This window comes from Cydia strobilella, chromosome Z (genome assembly GCF_947568885.1).
Source record: "Cydia strobilella chromosome Z, ilCydStro3.1, whole genome shotgun sequence".
Lineage (NCBI taxonomy): Eukaryota > Metazoa > Arthropoda > Insecta > Lepidoptera > Tortricidae > Cydia > Cydia strobilella.
The window spans coordinates 45,052,499-45,072,662 of record NC_086068.1 but is presented as its reverse complement, the minus strand read 5'-3'; the positions used below and the strand labels follow the sequence as shown (position 1 = coordinate 45,072,662).

General features: G+C 36.0%; 1 protein-coding gene across 1 annotated transcript; it reads right to left on the bottom strand.

The window, feature by feature from the left end:
• Positions 1-375: 375 nt before the first annotated feature.
• LOC134753699 (transport and Golgi organization protein 11) lies at positions 376-14,304 on the bottom strand. Its single transcript, XM_063689635.1, has 5 exons — positions 14,143-14,304; positions 13,854-14,013; positions 13,650-13,776; positions 2,241-2,505; positions 376-1,129 (listed from the first exon to the last, which is right to left on the bottom strand). The coding sequence occupies exons 2-5, from the start codon at positions 13,923-13,925 to the stop codon at positions 922-924; spliced, it is 672 nt and encodes a 223-aa protein (XP_063545705.1). The 5' UTR covers positions 13,926-14,013; positions 14,143-14,304; the 3' UTR covers positions 376-921.
• Between the last annotated feature and the right edge of the window lie 5,860 nt (positions 14,305-20,164).

Below are 20,164 nucleotides of genomic sequence, written 5' to 3'. Positions count from 1 at the left end.
AATGCACTGATACCAAATATACCCATGTCCGAGACGAGAAAATCGATTTCCAGAAGACTCCTAGACCAAAAACCGTCCCTCTATTGTCCTTGTCAGTCTCACTTTTTTTTATTCCCCACCGTATATTTATTATGGTTTATGGTGAGCTACAAATCTACTCGACCAATCATATTGTGATATTGTCGCATTACGTATGTTCTGTCCCTCACGGGCGCACGCGTATAGCTCATCTATGTAATGTCTATGGTTCATCTCTGCGTGCGTTTATAAAAAAAGAACTCTTTAGTCAAATTTTTATTGGGATAAAATGTAACTCATTACATAGGTGTCATCTATATACTAACAGGGCAATGAACTAGATTTCATTATTCAAGTAAGATGGTTGAATTATTATGTACATCTAAAATTTATAACATCAATGTACAAGAAATTGTAATGTTCTGAAGACCACATGTTATACCTTATAACGTAAATTGTTTCCTTAAGATATAGTTTTCTTGTGGCCAACTGATGTAATTGTATAAAAAAAGTTACCTAAGTACTAGAAGAAACAATAGAAACAAATAAATAAAATACATTTTTACATGTCATAGTTGTCTACTTTCAGCGTTACACTGGTAAATATTGCATGCATGCACAACTATATTATTATACAATTGTAGCTCAGAATTATCTGAGCGGTCAAAATAGATTATAGTAGTATGCAACGCAATAAAACTTTCAACTTATCCGTTCTTTTCTATAAACATTACGTCAACCTACATTACATTTCTGAACAAAATTACTCATTTAGTAAATTTCATTTAGGCAGTAGTACATTTTCGAATTCCATTTTTGCATTTAAAAATTACCTAGACCTCTTTAATGCATTTTAAAATCGACATCTACATGGGGAATTGGAGAAATACCTTGTATAACTTATTAGGATCGATTAAGCCAAGCAATAACTTTGAACAACAAGTAAGCAATGCCAATAGCGTAAGCTATTTTCTCCTTTTGCTGTCTCTGTAATTGTTCAGCTTCGATCGACATTACGCGCCTGTTTAATTTGACTATCTGTCGTCGTAAATGCACCATTTCTTCAGCAGTGGAGAGACCTTCGCCAGCCCCCATTGGAGGTGTTGGATCTCTGCAGAAAAAAATGTTAATAATTAAATGTGTATAGTTTTAAATTCATCTCCAAAAGCTTTATTTATTTATTTAATCTTTATTGCACAAAAGAAAATACAATCGTACAAAAGGCGGACTTAATGCTATGAGGCATTCTCTACCAGTCTACCTTCGGGCAAAGCAGAGAATTTGTAGGCGGTGCAACATAGTGATAACATATATACAAGTAAAGTTAAATAATGCATAGGCATAGACATACATACATATATCTGTATATATAATATTCATATAAATACATATAATATACATACATACAAATACATAAGATATCAGATGAAACTTTCAAAACAGAAACACTAAGAATTCATCGTTCTGCCAGCAAAGTACTCACGTAAGGATTTTTTAAATGCAAATCTATTCGGACACTGTCTAATTTTAACAGGGAGACTATTCCAAAGGCGAGCTGCCTGAATAGAGAAAGAATAGGACATGAAACCTGTTCGGTGAGATGGTATGGACAAAGAAAGAAGAAGAGTAGAGCGAAGTTGACGGACACGAGAAACATCATAGTAGTTGAAGAAAGATTTGAGATATTCGGGAGATTGGGGATCATTAATAACAGAAAAGAGGGTGCAAAGCATGCGAATATTTCGACGAACACGTATAGGAAACCAGCCGAGTTTAGAGCGGAAAGAGGAGACATGGACGTATTTACGAAGACTGAAAATGAACCGAATGCAGTTATTTAGTAAACGATCTAACTTGTTCAGGAGCTCTTCATTTAAGTCTGGATAACACACATCACCGTAGTCAATTATGGGTAGGATTAATGTCTGTGCTAATAATTTTTTTGTTTTAACGGGTAAAAAGTGTTTAAGTCTGTTAAGGGCATGTAGAGATCCAGTGACTTTTCGGCAAATTTCAGCTACCTGTATCTTCCGACTCAGGGTGCTGTCTAGATAGACGCCTAGGTCTTTTACACTCTGGCTGTAAGGAATCGGAGTGCCATTAAAATATACGGGGGGTGTAGAATCGATTTTCGCGAGCTGGCGTTCGCTACCTATGACAATGGCTTTATATTGATAATGAGAAATATTTGGTTTAAGATTAATAATTTATTTTGAAGTTACCTTAGAACCAGCCTTGATTCTGTCATAGTTGAGTCATTAAAATGATCGACATGTGGTTGTGACAGGGCACCATCCGCTTGAGATCTGTACATTCTTACATTCCTGGGAGGAGAGTTAGGCATACTCTCCTGAAAGTCATCAGCTGATGGGAAGTAGTGCTGATCGAGAGTGATCACACGAGGAGGCGTGTTCACTCGGATCATCCCTGGATCAGTGGGGAGTACTGCATTATCAAGCTGAATTTCTCGAGGCGGAGCTTTAGTACCTAGCATAAAAACATTTTCCATACAAATCATCTTGTACAGTCGCCATCAGATATATTTTAGCACCAAAGGTGGTCAAATATTTCTGAGCAGGACAAAATTTCACTAAATTCTGCACACTGCAAATACCAATTATATCATAACTGCTGTAATGTCATAAATATCTTAGCACGATGTTATTCAATAATTTCTTTGCATACATCCAGCCAAAAATATCTGATCGCATAAAATGTCAAACGTATCTAGGCGATCACAAATATCTGCACATTTGAGGAAAATATACCTTAAGTCATTGTCATATGTCATATAATTTGTTAGCTAATAGTTAAAGTAACGATTTGACAAATATGACATTTTTAATCAAAAGGTACCACATTGTCGCTTACCATAAGGACGAAAATTGCTTGTATCTTTATACGAAAAACCTGTCAGAGCGTCCTTATGGCCAGCGACAATGTGGTGCCTTTTGCTTGAAAACGAAACAGATATTTCAACTATGACTAAAGACCATAGACAATCAAACCCAACAACTGAGTACAGATGTAGTGCATAAATATTTCCATCGTATTTTCACGGAAATATGATCTCCTGGCGGTGCACGGGGTTCTGCCTGCGAATAATTGTAGATTGTTCAGAGTAGTTTAATAATAAATAAATAATAAACTGTAACCATGCAGGCTGTATATCATGAACCGTGATAGCTAAACAGTTGAAATTTTCACAGATGATGTATGTTGCCGCTATAACAACAAATACTAAAAAAAGAATAAAATAAATATTTAAGTGGGGCTTCCATACAACAAACGTGATTTTTTTTGCTGTTTTTTTCCGTAATGGTACGGTACCCTTCGTGCGCGAGTCCGACTCGCACTTGGCCGGTTTTTCTGGGATAATTATTTATCATATAACAATTTTTCTTTTATTTCAAGTAAAGTGGTTTTAGTGTAATCTCATAGATATTTCAAGTATTGGTGGTAAATGGGCTTAAAATGCAAATTAAATTACAAATGTTTTTTGATAATAGAAAAAAAGTATTCAAGATAGAGGTGTGATTATATTTTTCCTGTAATATTTATGATAATGTTATTAGTGTAAACATTTCATAATTCTTAGTTGGTGAACTTCGAAGATAAGGGGGGAATGGAATTTTTTTACCATTTTCCTTCATTTTTCACTATGAAAAAAAAATTGTTTTGTAATATTCGGTTTGAGCTCTTTCAAAAGATATCCCACTCGACCTAGCAACTAGATTTTGAAAGTTTTCCCCCTTTATATTGGGCATTTTCCATAATTATAAAAAAAAATATTGAAAAATTACACTTTTAATGTGTTTGGGTTAGAGTTCTTCATGACTATTGCAAATTTCAAATCGATAGCTTAAGTAGTTCTCGGGATATTTAGCAATGTGACAGACAGACAGACAGACGGACAGAGTCGCACCATAAGGATTCCTTTTGTACCTTTTTGGTACGGAACCCTAAAAAGATTGCTTACACTCAAAAGGCTCAGAGAGCATAGAAATGACTGGTATACGGAGGCTGTCAATTTTCTAACGGTAAAACTTAAAAATACGGACAAGGCTGCATATCGCCGCTATACTTACTCAACCTCGTATCTGCAACACTCATTTGATGACAAAAACACCCGTATTCCGAATGAAAGAAAAGCGACATTTCAATCAAATTATTGTTGCAGATATGAGGTTGAGTAAGTATAGCGACGATATTCATAACACGTCTTGTTTTCAACTGGTAGACCTTTGAATTGACTAATATAACTTGGTCCCAAGTTTCCTTGCAATTATACGTAATGGAGGGCCAGGCTTATATTAGTTCTCATTTCGCGATGCGCTCGGTGACAAAAACCAAGCGTTACGAATTGCTGACATTTGCTTCTTTGACTTGACTTTCACACAGCTCCCACTAATATAAGCATCGGATGACAGGACTGTTGAAAAGGGACAAACATATCGTATAACGTTACGTTACTCTTCTCGTGAATTGTCAAAATTCAAAATACGAAATTAGCTTTATAATTGTTTGGGCGGCTATTAATAAGTGGACGGTCGCGCTTCGTTACTTACGAACCAGTAAGCTTGAGATCCAGCATCATGGACAGTTGTAAGACTTCAAGGGTCCAGTTATATTTGATACTGGCATTCAGTATTCTAAACGTTTCGTAAATAGATACAAAAAACTGACAGATATCATTTTTCATATGAAGACAGACACTTGTTGCATTGCACTCCTAAACCTTAACGCAATGACTTAAGGTATATTTTCCTCAAATGTGCAGATATTTGTGATCGCCTTTATTGCTTAGATACGTTTGACATTTTATGCGATCAGATATTTTTGGCTGGATGTATGCAAAGAAATTATTGAATAACATCGTGCTAAGATATTTATGACATTACAGCAGTTATGATATAATTGGTATTTGCAGTGTGCAGAATTTAGTGAATTGTGTCCTGCTCAGAAATATTTGAGCACCTTGGGCGCTAAGATATATCTGATGGCGACTATTCAGGTGTATTTTATAAGATATTTTATACCAGTATATTGGCTACAGGACATATGTTTCATATTTCAAATACCTAAAATGCTATTTTACAATAATTAAAAAAATAATGACTTAGACCTAACAGATCACTTAAGTTCCAAGTGAATATGAAGTTGCTTTTCATTTTTTATTATTTACTTCTGAACAATCTATGTTATCCAATGTCTGTTTTGCCATTTTTCTCAGAGAAGCTAAAGCAACTTAGTGCATATAACCAAACGTAGTAGCCATTAACAGGCGTACCCCTCTGTCGAAAATAGGCGGCCAATGGTCATACACAATGTATGGACTGACGTTTATCTGTCATGGCTATTTTTACGATTGGGGTCCTTAGGTCAGGATAAAAACATCACATACATTTTTACTCCTGATACTCCTTACACTATATTACCTACTAACATACATCCACCAATCCTTCTTATAACTATCAAACAGCGCTCTTTCGAGAGATCCGTCTCGTTCCAAGGCTCGCGACAGAATGCCTTGGCCAGGTGCTCGCTTGTGTTTTTAAACCGGCTGTTCCCGCCAGTCTACCCCCTCAGTCGATCCGTTGGACAAGTCACGTGACAGACCACGTGACTTGTCCTAAGAGTCAATTGACTATCCCTTAATAAATAAAATATTATTAATTATTGATTACGAATCTTTAAATTGCCCAATAAGATCGGTATTAATTCTAGCAATAAATATAGTTACCTTACATTACGTTCCGAGATATGTTATACATATGGTCGACCTTCACCGAAACGTCTGACGGATGAAACTAATATTATATGAAAGAATAGTACATTTCGATGCTAGTGCGGAAAGTATGTCATTACTTAAGGAGTACCGAGATATGCTTTTTACTTTTCCAATTTTTTTAAATTTATTCTTGTTACAATTCATGACTACTTATTGATGAGTGTTAATATTAGTTTCCTTTAAACGTCGTAATCAACATAAAAACCTACTGTTAAAGTAAGAATACGAAAAATATACATATTTCATATTTTATTACTTACCTCTTCATCATTATAACACGTCTATTTTTTTTAATATTGAATATTGAAAACCGTTCTTAATAAGTTGTCTGAATAAAACGGAACGCCTGTCAAAGAAGAGGCGTTTTTTCTTTCTGCTTTAAGTTTCCAAAGGCAACATTCGATATTGTTTTTATAAATGTACGATACACAAATAATCGTAATTAACGATATTTGGGTAATAATAGTACAATGTTTTATATTTACAATTGTTTCTGTCTTATAGAACATGCATTTAAAAAAAAAACTTTCATTGAAGTGGTTTCAATAATAATAACACCCAGCTAAAAAAACACCTCTTCATAATGTCAATGTCAATGATGTCACAGAATTAATAATATAAAAGTTTCGAATTCCTTACTTGTTGTTTTTCTTATTTTTTTGCAACTGTATTAAAAAACGTCGTTCGATACACGTGCGGAAGTTCGCGTAAACCAACTTTCCGCACGCTAAACAGCCACGAAAAGTAGCACTTTTTGAGCAACTGTATTAAAAAATATATTATGTTCCTGAACGTAAATAAATAGGGTTGCCTAAAGAAATGTGGTCAAGGCTATTTTTAATACATTTTTGAAAAAAAAATTTTTCAAGTTTCACCGACTTGTCTGTCGAAAGAAATTAGTTCCAATGGAAAGTACACAACTTTTACAAAATGAATCTATTAGGTTGCCTATCTTTTTCCGGTCACTATTACTATTATGAGGTTGCTGTGTTTAAACAGGTGAGTTTTTATCGATAATTGCACTCATCTGTCTGCCGCTTGAATTATATATCAAAATGATGGTAATTTCATTGCGAATACAGTGGCTTTTAAATAAAATAAGAAGGGAAGTCTTTTAGCGATAACTCAAAAACGGCTTAACTGATCACGAATGTTTTAACTTTTTTCGAAAGTGTTTATTAAGCACTATTTTCATGATTTTTTTCATATTCTTAGGATAGATGGTTTAAAAGTTAGAAGGAAAAACCTTCTTTTTTCTTTCTAAATGATTATTTCCGAAATGATTCAGTTCATCAAAAAATGTTGTTTAAAGACCCCTATTTATTTTGAAAGACCTATCCAACGACATCCCACACCATAGGGTTGAAACGAAAAAAAAAAAGCTTCTTGCGAGGCGATTATTTCCGAAAATATTCACTTTATCAACAATTGATTTTTGAAAACCCCTATTCATTTTAAAAGACCTATCCAACAATATCCAGCACTATAGGTTTGAAATGAAAAAAAAAACCCACACATTTTTTTTTTCGAAGCGATTATTTCCGAAAATTTTCACTATTTAGAATTGATTATTGAAGACCCCTATTCATTTTAAAAGACCTATCCAACAATATCCGGCACATGCACACACATTGCATGCATGCACATGTCGCCAAAAGCGACTAAAAATAATATTGAGTAAAAACCGTACTGATCTAAATATTTTGAATATCCCGCACTATAGGGTTGAAAGAAAAAACAATTTTAACACATTTTGTTCCTTTAGAAGCGATTATTTTTATCGTTTCAACCCTATAGTGTGGGGTGTCGTTGGTCGTAGTAGGTAGGTCTTACAAAATAAATAATAGTCTATAAACAACATTTTTTGATAAAGTGAATCATTTCGGAAATAATCATTTAGAAAGAAAAAAAAAAGGGTTTCCTTCTAACATTTGAACCAACGATCCTAACATTCCTAACAATATGAAAAAAATCATGAAAATAGTGCTTAATAAACACTTACGAAAAAGGTTAAAACAATCGTGATCAGTTAAGCCGTTTTTGAGTTATCGCTAAATGGGAAGACTTTCTTATTTTATTTAAAAGCCTGGCAACCCTTATTTGTGACCGGATTTTCGCAGGCAACCCTAAGCCACTGTATTCGCAATAAAATTACCATCATTTTGATATATAATTTAAACGTCAGACAGATGAGTGCAATTATCGATAAAAACTCACCTGTTTAAACACGGCAACCTCATAATAGTGACCGGAAAAAGATAGGCAACCTAATTGATTCCTTTTGTACTAGTTGTATACTTTCCATTGGAACTTGTTTCGTTCATCAGACAAGTCGTTGAAATTTGAAGAAAAAATAATATTTTCAAAAATTTATTAAAAATAGCCTTGACCATATTTCTTTAGACAACCCTATTTATTTATTTTCAGGAACATATTCTCTTCCATAAAATATAAGTTTCATCCCTCAGACGTATCGGTGAAGGTCCACCATATATAACGTATCTTATAGGCAAACAGACAAGGAGTCTCCGTTTGATTATATCCTATAGCCTCTTAAGTCCCCGTGTACTTGTACAAGTACAAATTAAATTCGAGTTTTGAACTCATATAGAAATAAAAGAAAGTTCCAAATTCAAAAGCGCAAAAATAAGAAAAGCAAAATAATTAATAATTATTGATCAAAAAAGTACATCTAGTTGAATAACAGTATAATTTTCTGTTACATTAAACTGCAACTATTATTAAAATAAATAAAAACCAGACTGTTTACATATATTCTTGAAATGGTATTTTCAATAGCTTTCATTTGGTACCCATATTGCTATAGTAAGAAAAAAAATACAGGCAAAGTGCGAGTCGGACTCGCGCACCGAGGGTTCCGTACTTTTTAACCGACTTCAAGATTTCATAATTTTTAAGAAAAAAAAACTGAGTTCAATGGGGGATGCCGCTGAAAGTTTACTTATTGTTTAAGGTGCACTCTTAGATTCCAGACAATGAAATGAAGAAGACAGCATCTTTTGCCTAATTGCCTAATTATTATAATATTGCCTAATAATGTAGAAAAGGAGGTTTAACCACCCACTTTTCTAGTAGCATTTCGTTTTTGTAAGGGTCGCAGTTCTAACCTAACCTACTTTTCTGATAGAATTTCGTTTCTGTAAGGGTCACAGTTCTAACCTAACCTAACCCACTTATCTAGTAGCATTTCCGGGTCCGGGTCTGGGTCCGGATCCGAGTCCGGGTCTGGGTCCAAGTTTGGGTCAGAGTTCGGTCCGGGTCCGGATCTGAGTTGGGGTCCATGTCCAGACCCGGGTCCGGGTCCGAGTCCGGGTCCAAGTTTGGGTCTGGATCCATAAGGAAGAGAACAAATCGCCAAACGTGAACTATGTGTCATTGAAGAGTTCCATTCTGATCATCATCAGCAGTTCCACTTCATCAAATGTCACTTTTTTAAATGTAAATGCTGGATTTGTTGATGAAAATACAAAAATCACAATATGTATGCCTTTCACATTTGAGAATTCCCTCGGTTCCTCATGGGTCTCATCATCAGAACTCGAGCTTGACAAAAATATCTCTTAAAAACTTAAGTTGCTTAACAAACATAAAGAAGAGGACAAATCGCCAAAAGTAAACTATGCGTCATTAAAGAGTTCCATTCTGATCATCATCAGCAGTTCCACTTCATCAAATGTCACTTTTTAAAATGGAAATGCTGGATTTGTAGATAAAAATACTAAAATCACTATATGTATGCCTTTCACATTTGAGAATTCCCTCGGTTCCTCATGGGTCTCATCATCAGAACTCGAGCTTGACAAAAATATGTCTAAAAAACTTAAGTTGCTTAACAAACATAAAGAAGAGGACAAATCGCCAAACGTAAACTATGCGTCATTAAAGAGTTCCATTCTGATCATCATCAGCAGTTCCACTTCATCAAATGTCACTTTTTAAAATGGAAATGCTGGATTTGTTGATAAAAATACTAAAATCACTATAAGTATGCCATTCACATAAAGAGGAGAACCCACGATTCCTCATGGATCCCATCATCAGAACTCGAGCTTGACAAAAATGTTTCTTGAAAACCTAACTTGCTTAACAAACATAACGAAGAGGACAAATCGCCAAACGTGAACTATGCGTCATTAAAGAGTTCCGTTCTGATCATCATCAGCAGTTCCACTTCATCAAATGTCACTTTTTTAAATGTAAGTGCTTGATTTGTTGATGAAAATACTAAAATCACTATATGTAAGCCTTTAACATTTGAGGAGTTCCCTCGATTCCTTATGGATCCCATCATCAGAACTGCGTTTTGACAAAAACGGGACCAATCTGTATGTATATACTTACAATCAAAAAAAGAATTTTCAAAATCGGCCCAGAAATGACGGAGTTATGGAGTAACAAACATTAACAAAAAAAAAAAAAAAAACACAACCGAATTGATAACCTCCTCCTTTTGAAATCTTGAAGTCGGTTAAAAAGGAGGAGGTTATCAATTCGGTTGTTTTCTTTTTTTTATGTTTGTTACTCTATAACTCCGTCATTTCTGGACCGATTTTGAAAATGCTTTTTTTGATTGTAAGTATATACATACAGATTGGTCCCGTTTTTGTCAAAACGCAGTTCTGATGATTACAGAAACGAAATGCTACTAGAAACGTGGGTGGTTTTACCTCCTTTTAGTTAAGCAAAAGATGCTGTCTTCTTTATTTCATTGTCTGGAGTGCACCATCAACGAGTATTTGTTGTTATAGCAGCAACAGAAATACATCATCTGTGAAAATTTCAACTGTTCATGAGATACAGCCTGGTGACAGACAGACGAACAGCGGAGTCTTAGTAATAGGGTCCCGTTTTTACCTTTTGGGTCGGGAACCCTAAAAAACAATACCGCCCCGGATTGCCGCGACGCGTCAATTTATTTGGCACGCCCTAAAGCCTAAACGGTTGGACGGTTTTTGGCATATGAGATGTGGTTGAATTCGTCAGAATTGTGGTAGTGACATAGGCTATATAAATTCTGAAAATGGCGCCCGCTAATGAAAAAATAGGGGGGGGGGAGTTGATTCTTTTTTCCTACTATAGCAATATGGGTACCGAATGAAAGCTAGTGAAAAGACCATTTCAAGAATACATATGTAAATAGTCAGGTTTTTTGTTTGTTTTAGTAATAGTTGCAGTTTAATGTAACAGAAAATTATACTGTTATTCAACTGATTGTACTTTTTTTATTTTTGGATATATCTGGTTAATTATTTTTTAACATTATATAGAGGATATTCATAGTAACTTGGTATGTATTTTGGAATAATCCGTTCAGTAATTTTCAGTTAGAGCAGTTCAAAGACAATGGGGATTGTGAAATTTTTGAACGTTTTCTAATAATTAGTTAGTCCAAGTAGTGAAAATGTTACAGTATGTTATATATTTGTGATCTACTCATAAAACACTTTCATTTGGTACCCCACATGGTATGTTATAAGAAAAAACCGGCCAAGTGCGAGTCGGACTCACGTTCCAAGGGTTCCGTACATTACAGAATTTAAACAATGTATTTTTTATGTGAAACTGAGTGAAATGTCTTTAAAAAAAAGATAGGCAACCTAATTGATTCATTTTGTACAAGTTGTATACTTTGTGAGTGAAATTTCTTTAAAAAACCCGTTGGGGTCGGATCAAAACCTAAGTAATTTAGTCCGACTCATGCTTGACTGCACATTTCTAATAGGTTTTCCTGTGGTCTATAGGTAAAGAACTATTTTGTGTATTTTTTTCAAAATTTTAGACTTAGTAGTTTCGGAGATAAAGGAGGGGGAATGGTAATTTTTTGCCTATTTTCTTAAATAACTTCTAAACTGTTTATCCTAAAATTATAAAAAAATATATATTTAAGTTTCTCACCATGAGCTCTTTCATTTGATATGTAACACAATAAAGTTTGAAAAAGTGGCCCCCGGTGGTGTTTAAAATTCATTGGTTAACGTTACATGTCCGTCTTTGGGTCACAAACTTACATATATATACCAAATATCAAATTAGTCCAGTAGTTTCGGAGAAAATAGGTTGTGACAGACGGACAGACAGACAGACAGACGCACGAGTGATCCTATAAGGGTTCCGTTTTTTCCTTTTGAGGTATGGAACCCTAAAAAGTAAAAAAACGTTGTACTGCCAACTTTATGACGTCACAGCAACTACCCCCACCACTTGCGCTTGTCATCTCATATATTTGTATTCAGGACATCATACTGAATGTACTGATACCAAATATACCCATGTCCGAGACGACATGAGCGACATGAAAAGTAACCTGCTCGCCTGTTCGCCACCCTACTACTATAGCATCTCACTGCACAGCGACCTCATTTTCCATATCCATAGTGCTGACTAGACTAGACGCCGACGCTCAAAAGACGCTAGTGTGGGGTCAGGACTCAGGGGTGGCCCTTAGGCAACAGAAAATCATTTCATGAATACATATAATGATGCAGATATTAACTTCACAAATAAACAGACAAATATAATCAATGATGAATCAATCAACTCCTAAAGTAAGTTAACTTAAAAATCATACAGGCACAAAATATAGACATTGTGAAGTTAGATGTGGAAGAATGGAAAAAATCTCTCGGTCCAGATAGATTGCCTACTGTTTGCAAAAAAAAATTTTGGAATCTGTCAAAAACTGTGGGCTGGGCAAGTGGGCAGGTGCCCTTTTCATTGAATGTTTTTTTTTATACCACGTCGGTGGCAATCAAGCATACGGCCCGCCTGATGGTAAGCAGTTACCGTAGCCTATGGACGCCTGCAACACCGGAGATATTACACGCGCGTTGCCGACCCTAAGACTCCTCTCCCTCATTGAGCTCTGGCAACCTTACTTACCGGCAGGAACACAACACTATGAGTAGGGTCCAGTGTTATTTGGCTGCGGTTTTTCTGTAAGGTGGAGGTACTTCCCCAGTTGGGCTCTGCTCTAGATCTGGAATGACATCCGCTGTCCTGTGCCCTACCACACAAAGCGAGATGTCATTCACAGTGCCCATACCTCTCTTTTGGACGTAGTTTAAGGACATATCCGGGTCCGGACGCACTTTAAGGACATACCCGGGTCCAATTATCAGATCAGTTACCCGGGAGAGTGAGATTTGGCTATATTTCCGAAAGTTATAAAGACCCGAACCAAGCTGAGTTGCACCGACCGAGATGAGATGAGTTGAGTTGATTATCTAAATTACTAATTCCATGTAGACAAAGTTACATAAACCCGGAGGATATCTGTACAGATAAGTTCAGTTAAGGATAGTTCTTTGTGTTTATTGTGAGTCGATATAGTATTATATGACTTTAAAATTTGCCCCTAATTATCAGATCTGTATCCTACGCATCTTGTTGCTAAATCTTATGTTTAATGCCCCACAGTCCTCAGTGTGAGGACTATTGTTTGCTCTAAGCAGCTTTTGTACATATTCTATAGTTAATTTTAATTTAATTATTAATGTTTCATGTCATGTCTATTTGGAAAATAAATATATTATTATTAAAAGCGAGCACATGGCTGAACTAGATACTATTTTAACACTTTTTATTCATTTTTGATGTTAATTTTTAATATCCTCTCATGTAAGTAGAGCGAAATCTGTATTTTTGTTTAGTTCATATAACATTTAATACATATCTATTTTTAAGTTGCCATTTATATTTGAAATGAGAGCAATCTATTAATCCAATTGTGATTCTTCTCTTTATCTCCTCTAAACCAGCATACTTTATAAATGAAAATTGTAATTAAAAATAAGTAAGTAAATTGAAAGACAATATTCACCAATGTGCTGATCTTGTCCAACTACAAGTATCCTTTCTGGTACCTTCATATCAAATTTTTCATTGGCATAGTCCCATCCTGTTCCCAAACCGTTTTGGGTCTCGTCATCCATTATGTCACCAGTTGCCTAGAAACCAGAGACATAATGGTTTTAGATAGCTTCCAAATCCAACCAAATCGAGGCTGAACTAACTGCTTGTATACCTTTATCCTTTGTGGTACGGTCATCTTGTGGCTAATGAGTCGAGCGTAGGCTTCATCAGAAGTGTACTGCATCTTATTGGTATTCCAATCCCTTCTGTAGGTTCTTCGTGGTCTTCAATTCAAAATATATAGAGGCAGAACTGTAACTTATAAAAGCAACCTAAAAATAAGATACAAATTAATCGATCTCTATAATAATAGATGCGAAACTGCCCAACGGGTCATTGCACAGTTGTAAAACAAAATATATGGTATCGCACCATAACACACGCGATCAATCTAAACTTACTTCATTTCAAATTTATCAAAATTATTGCTGTGAGATAAGAGAAGTGAGAGACAGTAGGCAAATCTATTGTAATGACCTAAGAAGAGGTTGGTTGGACTTGGTTTGGTTGGGTCACGGTTGGGTTGGCTGGGCTGTCTGCCAGTCTGCCTGGATTTGATGGGTGGTGCGACGTGCGACCTCAGAATAATGACTAAAGCATAGAAGTCGGGCAAAAATGCTTCTCAAATATGTATAGTGTACTTTACTTCCTTACGAATTAAATAATGTGCCGAAAAGAGATGCATATATGCTTGTTATTTCTCAATTACGTACGGTGTCATAAGTTTGATAATTTGCTAGGGATGTGACTGTGTCGACTTTTTATATCGATAAATTATGCATAAGTTTATGTGCCGTGTAAAAGAATAATCACGAAATTGGCAAATTGATAATAGTGTGGCTAATGAAAGTTGAACCTGAAAAAACGCGGCAATTTCAAGAAATCTGTAGCAGGCGGCTCGTTGAAATGAAATTAAATGCGTGGAATACAAGGATTGCATAATTTTTATACTTTTTATAATTTTCATATTCTAAAAATCATTAAAAAGTATAAAAACTAGTGGCTCTGTGAGCTGTAGACCTCGCGAGCATAGCTTAAGATAAGATGGATGTGTAGAGCTGTCCTGCCGACTAACCACCAAAAGATCTCTTGTTTGAAAAAAAATGAGATAATAGCTGAGATACCCACATGGTTCAAACCCATTTTTTTGAAATAAATTTAACATTCTTTTTTAAGTTAAGTGTATGTTATTCTTATTATCAATTGAGTGTCGCGAATTCTTCTACCGATAACTACAAAAACGCTTCTATTGATAGCTTAGTGCTGTTGGCGTGTGAGTCACATTTTTGAGTAGGTAACAAAATTATACATTTACTATGGAGAAAACGTGAAATTTTATTCACATTTTTCTATCTCGCCAATCAGTCCTGTTACGTTTCAGAGGGTAGAATAGCGACAGACAGTAGGTACTTCTTTCATACAATTTCCATTTCGGCAGAAAACGGTTACCACTAACTAATTCTTACAAATCACTTTGATTTTGATGTTGATCGCTTCAGCATAATATATTGTAGTTATGAAAATTTCGCTTTAAAAATAATTTTCATAAAAAATAGCATGTGAAAAATAAAAGTTTTCATTTTCATACAAACTGTATGGGAAAAGTTTTCCTCGATGGGCTGTATCAGGGATACAGCCGCAGTGGTTGATGTGAAACGTAACGTGGAAGTTATTGCGAAGACTGTATAGATTAATTACCCAAAATTTTTGTTCCCCAATAGCTTTTGTTCCATTCGCGTTTTTCCCCATTCTGCTTTTTAACCAGGCGTTTATTTTTTCAGTAGTTAATTTAATCACACGCGTATATCCCAGTCGCTTTTTTCCCCAAAGAGTAATACTTCCGAGAACAAGCCCTTCTTACCCTGAGCCGACGGAGCCCCGCTACGCGGGGCTCCTATTTCTGGGCGGTTTGCCCTTCGGGCATCTGAAGCTACCTAACGAACCTAACCTACCTACCTATCTATCGACTTAATGTAACTATCGTGAAAACATAACTCTTTGGGGAAAACAGCGACTGGGACATACACGTGTAATTAAATTAACTATTAAAAAAATTAACGCCTGGTTAAAAAGCAGAATGGAGAAAAACACGAATGGAACAAAAGCTATTGGGGAACAAAAATTTTGGGTAGCTAATCTAAACAGTCATTGCGAAGACCGCATAGGGCCGCTTAGGGACCTCATAGCGTAAAGCAGGCGCCCTGTATGTAAGACTTAAATGTTGGGCTTTACCCTAACCTACAGTGAAAAAGTTGTAGGTAAGGGAAAAAGGCGCCGCAGGCGCCCTGTACGTAATCTTTACAGTGTAAAAGGCGCCGCAGGCGCCCTTTACGTAAGGCGCGCTTTTGATTGTCGGGCTTCGCTCGACCCTACAGTGCAAAGCCTGTGTGTAAAAGCGCGCTTGGCGCGCTTGAATGTCGGGCTTCGTCCGACCCTGCAGTGTGAAGCCTGTGTGAAAGAGCGCACTTCGCACGCTTGAATGTCGGATTTCGCCCGACCTTACAGTGTAAAGGGCGCCACGGGCGCCCTGCATGTAATCTTTACAATATAAAAGGCGCCCCGGGAGCTTCGCGCGCTTGAATCAGGCTTTACCCGACTCTATATTGTAAAGCCTGTAGGTAAGAGCGCATTTGAGCTTTTTATGCCTTAATTTTCGCACACGGTGGCCTCAAACAAACGCAGTCGTGATATTCCTGTAAAAATGCCACATTTTAACTCTTTTCCAGCTTTTTATAATACCGCGTATTTTATTTTTATAATATTTCAAAAGGATCTATCAAATGAACTCAATTGTATCGAAATCGGTTAATGGACTGATGAGTAATTATTAAATAAACACTGCAAATAGGGGTAATTTTAGCTCCGAATGCGTCGTTTCTAGGGCAGAATCAGCGCCATATATGTCAGCAGCACATGCAGTTCCGTTCCGAGTAATGGCTACTTTCGTTGATACACTGATATCAAAACCATTCATGATATATCGCCACCGCGCCATAACACTTTTTCGTTAAAATCGGTTTTCGAGCCGAGCCCCTCTACGGGTTTTTAAAGACGTGCACCTTACGTTTCACGTCAAAAAAGTTTGTCAAAAATTACCTTTTTCTCGCATCCTGTAGGTACCTATGTTTTTTCCAAAATCTGTAAACCCCAAAATTCATTAATTTGAAATTGAGGGAAGGTTTTCTAAGACTATTTTCGCGTAGCAGCACGGGATCTGGTAGCTGCCCTCACTGACCCAAACTTGCCCAAACCAACCTGTATACCTGGCTGATTTTTTAATTTTTAAAATTATTGAAATGCTTAGTTGTGGAGATATGTCGAAGGGAGCCACACGAAATCAAGCGCACGAAACTCAAAACCGCACAAGTGCGGGTCGGACTCGCCCACCGAGGGTTCCGTACGTTTTAGTATTTGTTGTTATAGCGGCATCGGCAACAGAAATACATCATTTGTGAAAATTTGGGTTCATTAGATACAGCCTGGTGACAGACAGACGGACAGAGGAGTCTTAGTAATAGGGTCTCGTTTTTACCTTTGGGTACGGAACCCTAAAAATCGGCCCGTTTCGACTTGACGATGTCACCACCTGTCGAACAAATTAGGTACTACTTAGTTAGGTCACCTGTGTTAAAGTGACATCTTTGTTAGTTATTATTAAACAATGTACCTATATAGTGTAAAGGTCACACACAAACGGCCGTTGAGTAATATTTTCTCAATTTTTTATTGAATTTTTCAATAATATTATTGAATAATTGGCTCCATAAACCCGCTCAGACAAACGAATCTATACTACATAAACCTCAAAGTTTATGGTGCAAGAAATCTACGTATTTTAAAAGAAAAACTGTAAATAAAATTGTATGAAATTCGGAAAAAGGAGAGAACCACTTAGCTAACTAAATGTATGCCTCCGCCGTTCAAAACACTTTAGAAAATTAAAATAACAAAGATAAAACATATTTTTTAGGGCTAGTTAAATAAAAGCTTGTAAAAATTAAACGAATACGCTAAGCCAGCGCTTGATCAATTAATTTCAAAATAGAAAAATAAAAAACAAATAAAAAAAACAATACGAAATTTAACTTTAAATGTAAAAAACAAAATACAAAAAGTTATGTAGCAGCATACAATTACTGGGGATCGAACCAGGGACCACCCGGTGCAAACGAAAAAAGCGAATGTTTGCAAAACACACCATGATAGTGCTTACCTAAGCTGACGAAATTCAGCTACTCATTCTCGAGTAAAAACTAAATATCTAAATACCGCCAAAGCCAGCAATACAAACTTTCTGAATTTTACGAAATTTAATCTGTAAACATATCTCAAAAAGAAAATACTATTATGATTTCGATACGACTATTTGTTTAGGCGCGAGCTATAACAACTCCGCCATTTTGAAAAATTTCCAAAAACCGGATCGACAAAAAAAATCTATTTAGTCATAGAATTTGGTCACAAAATTTCACAAGAATCGGTTGAGAATTGCGACCTGTAGAGGAGAACATCCGGACATACAAAAGCAAAATGCGCGAGTCAAACCGTAGACCTTCGCTACGCTTCGGTCAATTATGCATATGCAATCCTTGGAATCAAAGAGCCGCCTGATATGAGGATTAATGCATGTACCTAATATAGCTTTTATCTCATTTGTAGTCTACCACTCAGAACCGTCTAACTATACCTCTCGTTTTTTTATCATTAGAAAGAAGGCGAGCGATCTTAACGTGTCGTTTTATCGAAAAACACTGAAAATAAGTCACAACAAATATAATATACGATCATTTACATACTTTTGCTTTCATAAGTAAAATATTGCTATATTTATAAAAAAACTTGTTAATAAAAAGACACGTGGAAATGGTTTACCGTTCTTTCTAATGCTGATTTAAACTGTAAAATTGCAAAAGCAGCTTATGCCTTATCTATACTCTCTGAAACATGTTCAGAAAATGTAGTTAAGAGCGCATACTATGGAAATGTACATTCACAACTCACTTATGGCATAATTTATTGGGGTGACTCTGTTGATGTTCTTACTACATTCAGGTTACAAAAAAGATGCTTACGAAACATGTTTCACTTGCACCACCGTCACTCAGTTAGAAATGTTTTCAAGGAAAAGCAGATTTTGACTAACTGGAATCTATATACTCGAGCTTTGCCTCTTTGTAAATCGCAATGGAGAGTATTTCACAAAACTGTCCTCAATTAATGATAACTTGCGCGTGCAATATAAATATAATTATCGTATCCCAAAGGTGAACAATAAGCTTATAGATAAAAGTGCCTACATTGCAGCAATAAAAGTTTTTAACAAGTTGCCTGTTGAAATAAAGTCAGTCGAATGCAAACAATTTAAAACCATTCTAAAAAAATGGCTTATTAGTAGACTGTTCTACAGCATGAAAGAATTTGACGCTTATGACAATAGTGCATGCATGTATTAATTTTGTTATTTAGTTATAGGTTAGTCTTAAGTATATTGTACGTCCGTGATGGACAAACTGTTGAATCCTAAATGTATTATTACCAACATCGTACACAGTTATACAATAAATATTATCTTATCTTATCTTATCTTAAAAGACTAAGTATAGTTTCTAGTCATGTACAGTCAGCTGCAGAGAAAAGGCACCCCCCCCCCCTGCATACAAAGTTCTGTAAATTAGTATGGACGTGGGGTACCTTTTCTCTGCAGCTGACTGTACCAAATAGGAAATGAAAAAAAAAACGTTCGTGTAATATATTTTTTTTATTTAATAATAGGGAATATAACGCGAAACTCGGCGTAGGTGGCGCCGCTATCACAATCTGAGGGTCTATCGCGAAACAAGAAAATCGAACTTTCGTTATCTAACATCTCTGTCACTCTTGCGTATTCGAGCGATAAAGAGGCCGCTAGATAACGAAATTTCGGATTCGAGTTTTCCGGTAGATCCCCTGAAAACTTGTCAAAAACCTGTTAAAGGTACAGTATGAATAAGTTACGATACGGTGCACTAAAAAAGCTAGTGCTGCACTCTGGTGGCAGAACATTGCAGTAATATCCCCTATTCCTCGTCCTTTGGAAATCTGAAATAAAAAGTTGAGTTTTGTGACCACCAATATTAATAAAAGGAACATTCATCAATGATCATTAATGTCTTTTTTATTAGGGTTCCGTACCCAAAGGGTAAAGACGGGACCCTATTACTAATACTTCGCTGTCCGTCTGTCTGTCACCAGACTGTATCTCATGAACCGTGATAGCTAGACAGTTGAAATTTTCACAGATGATGTATTTCTGTTGCCGCTATAACAACAAATACTAAAAAGTACGGTCCCCTTGGTGCGCGCGTCCGACCCGCACTTGACCGGTTTTTAGTATTAAACTATAGTCTGGCAAACACAATCTGTCAGTAAGTAAGAACAAAGAAA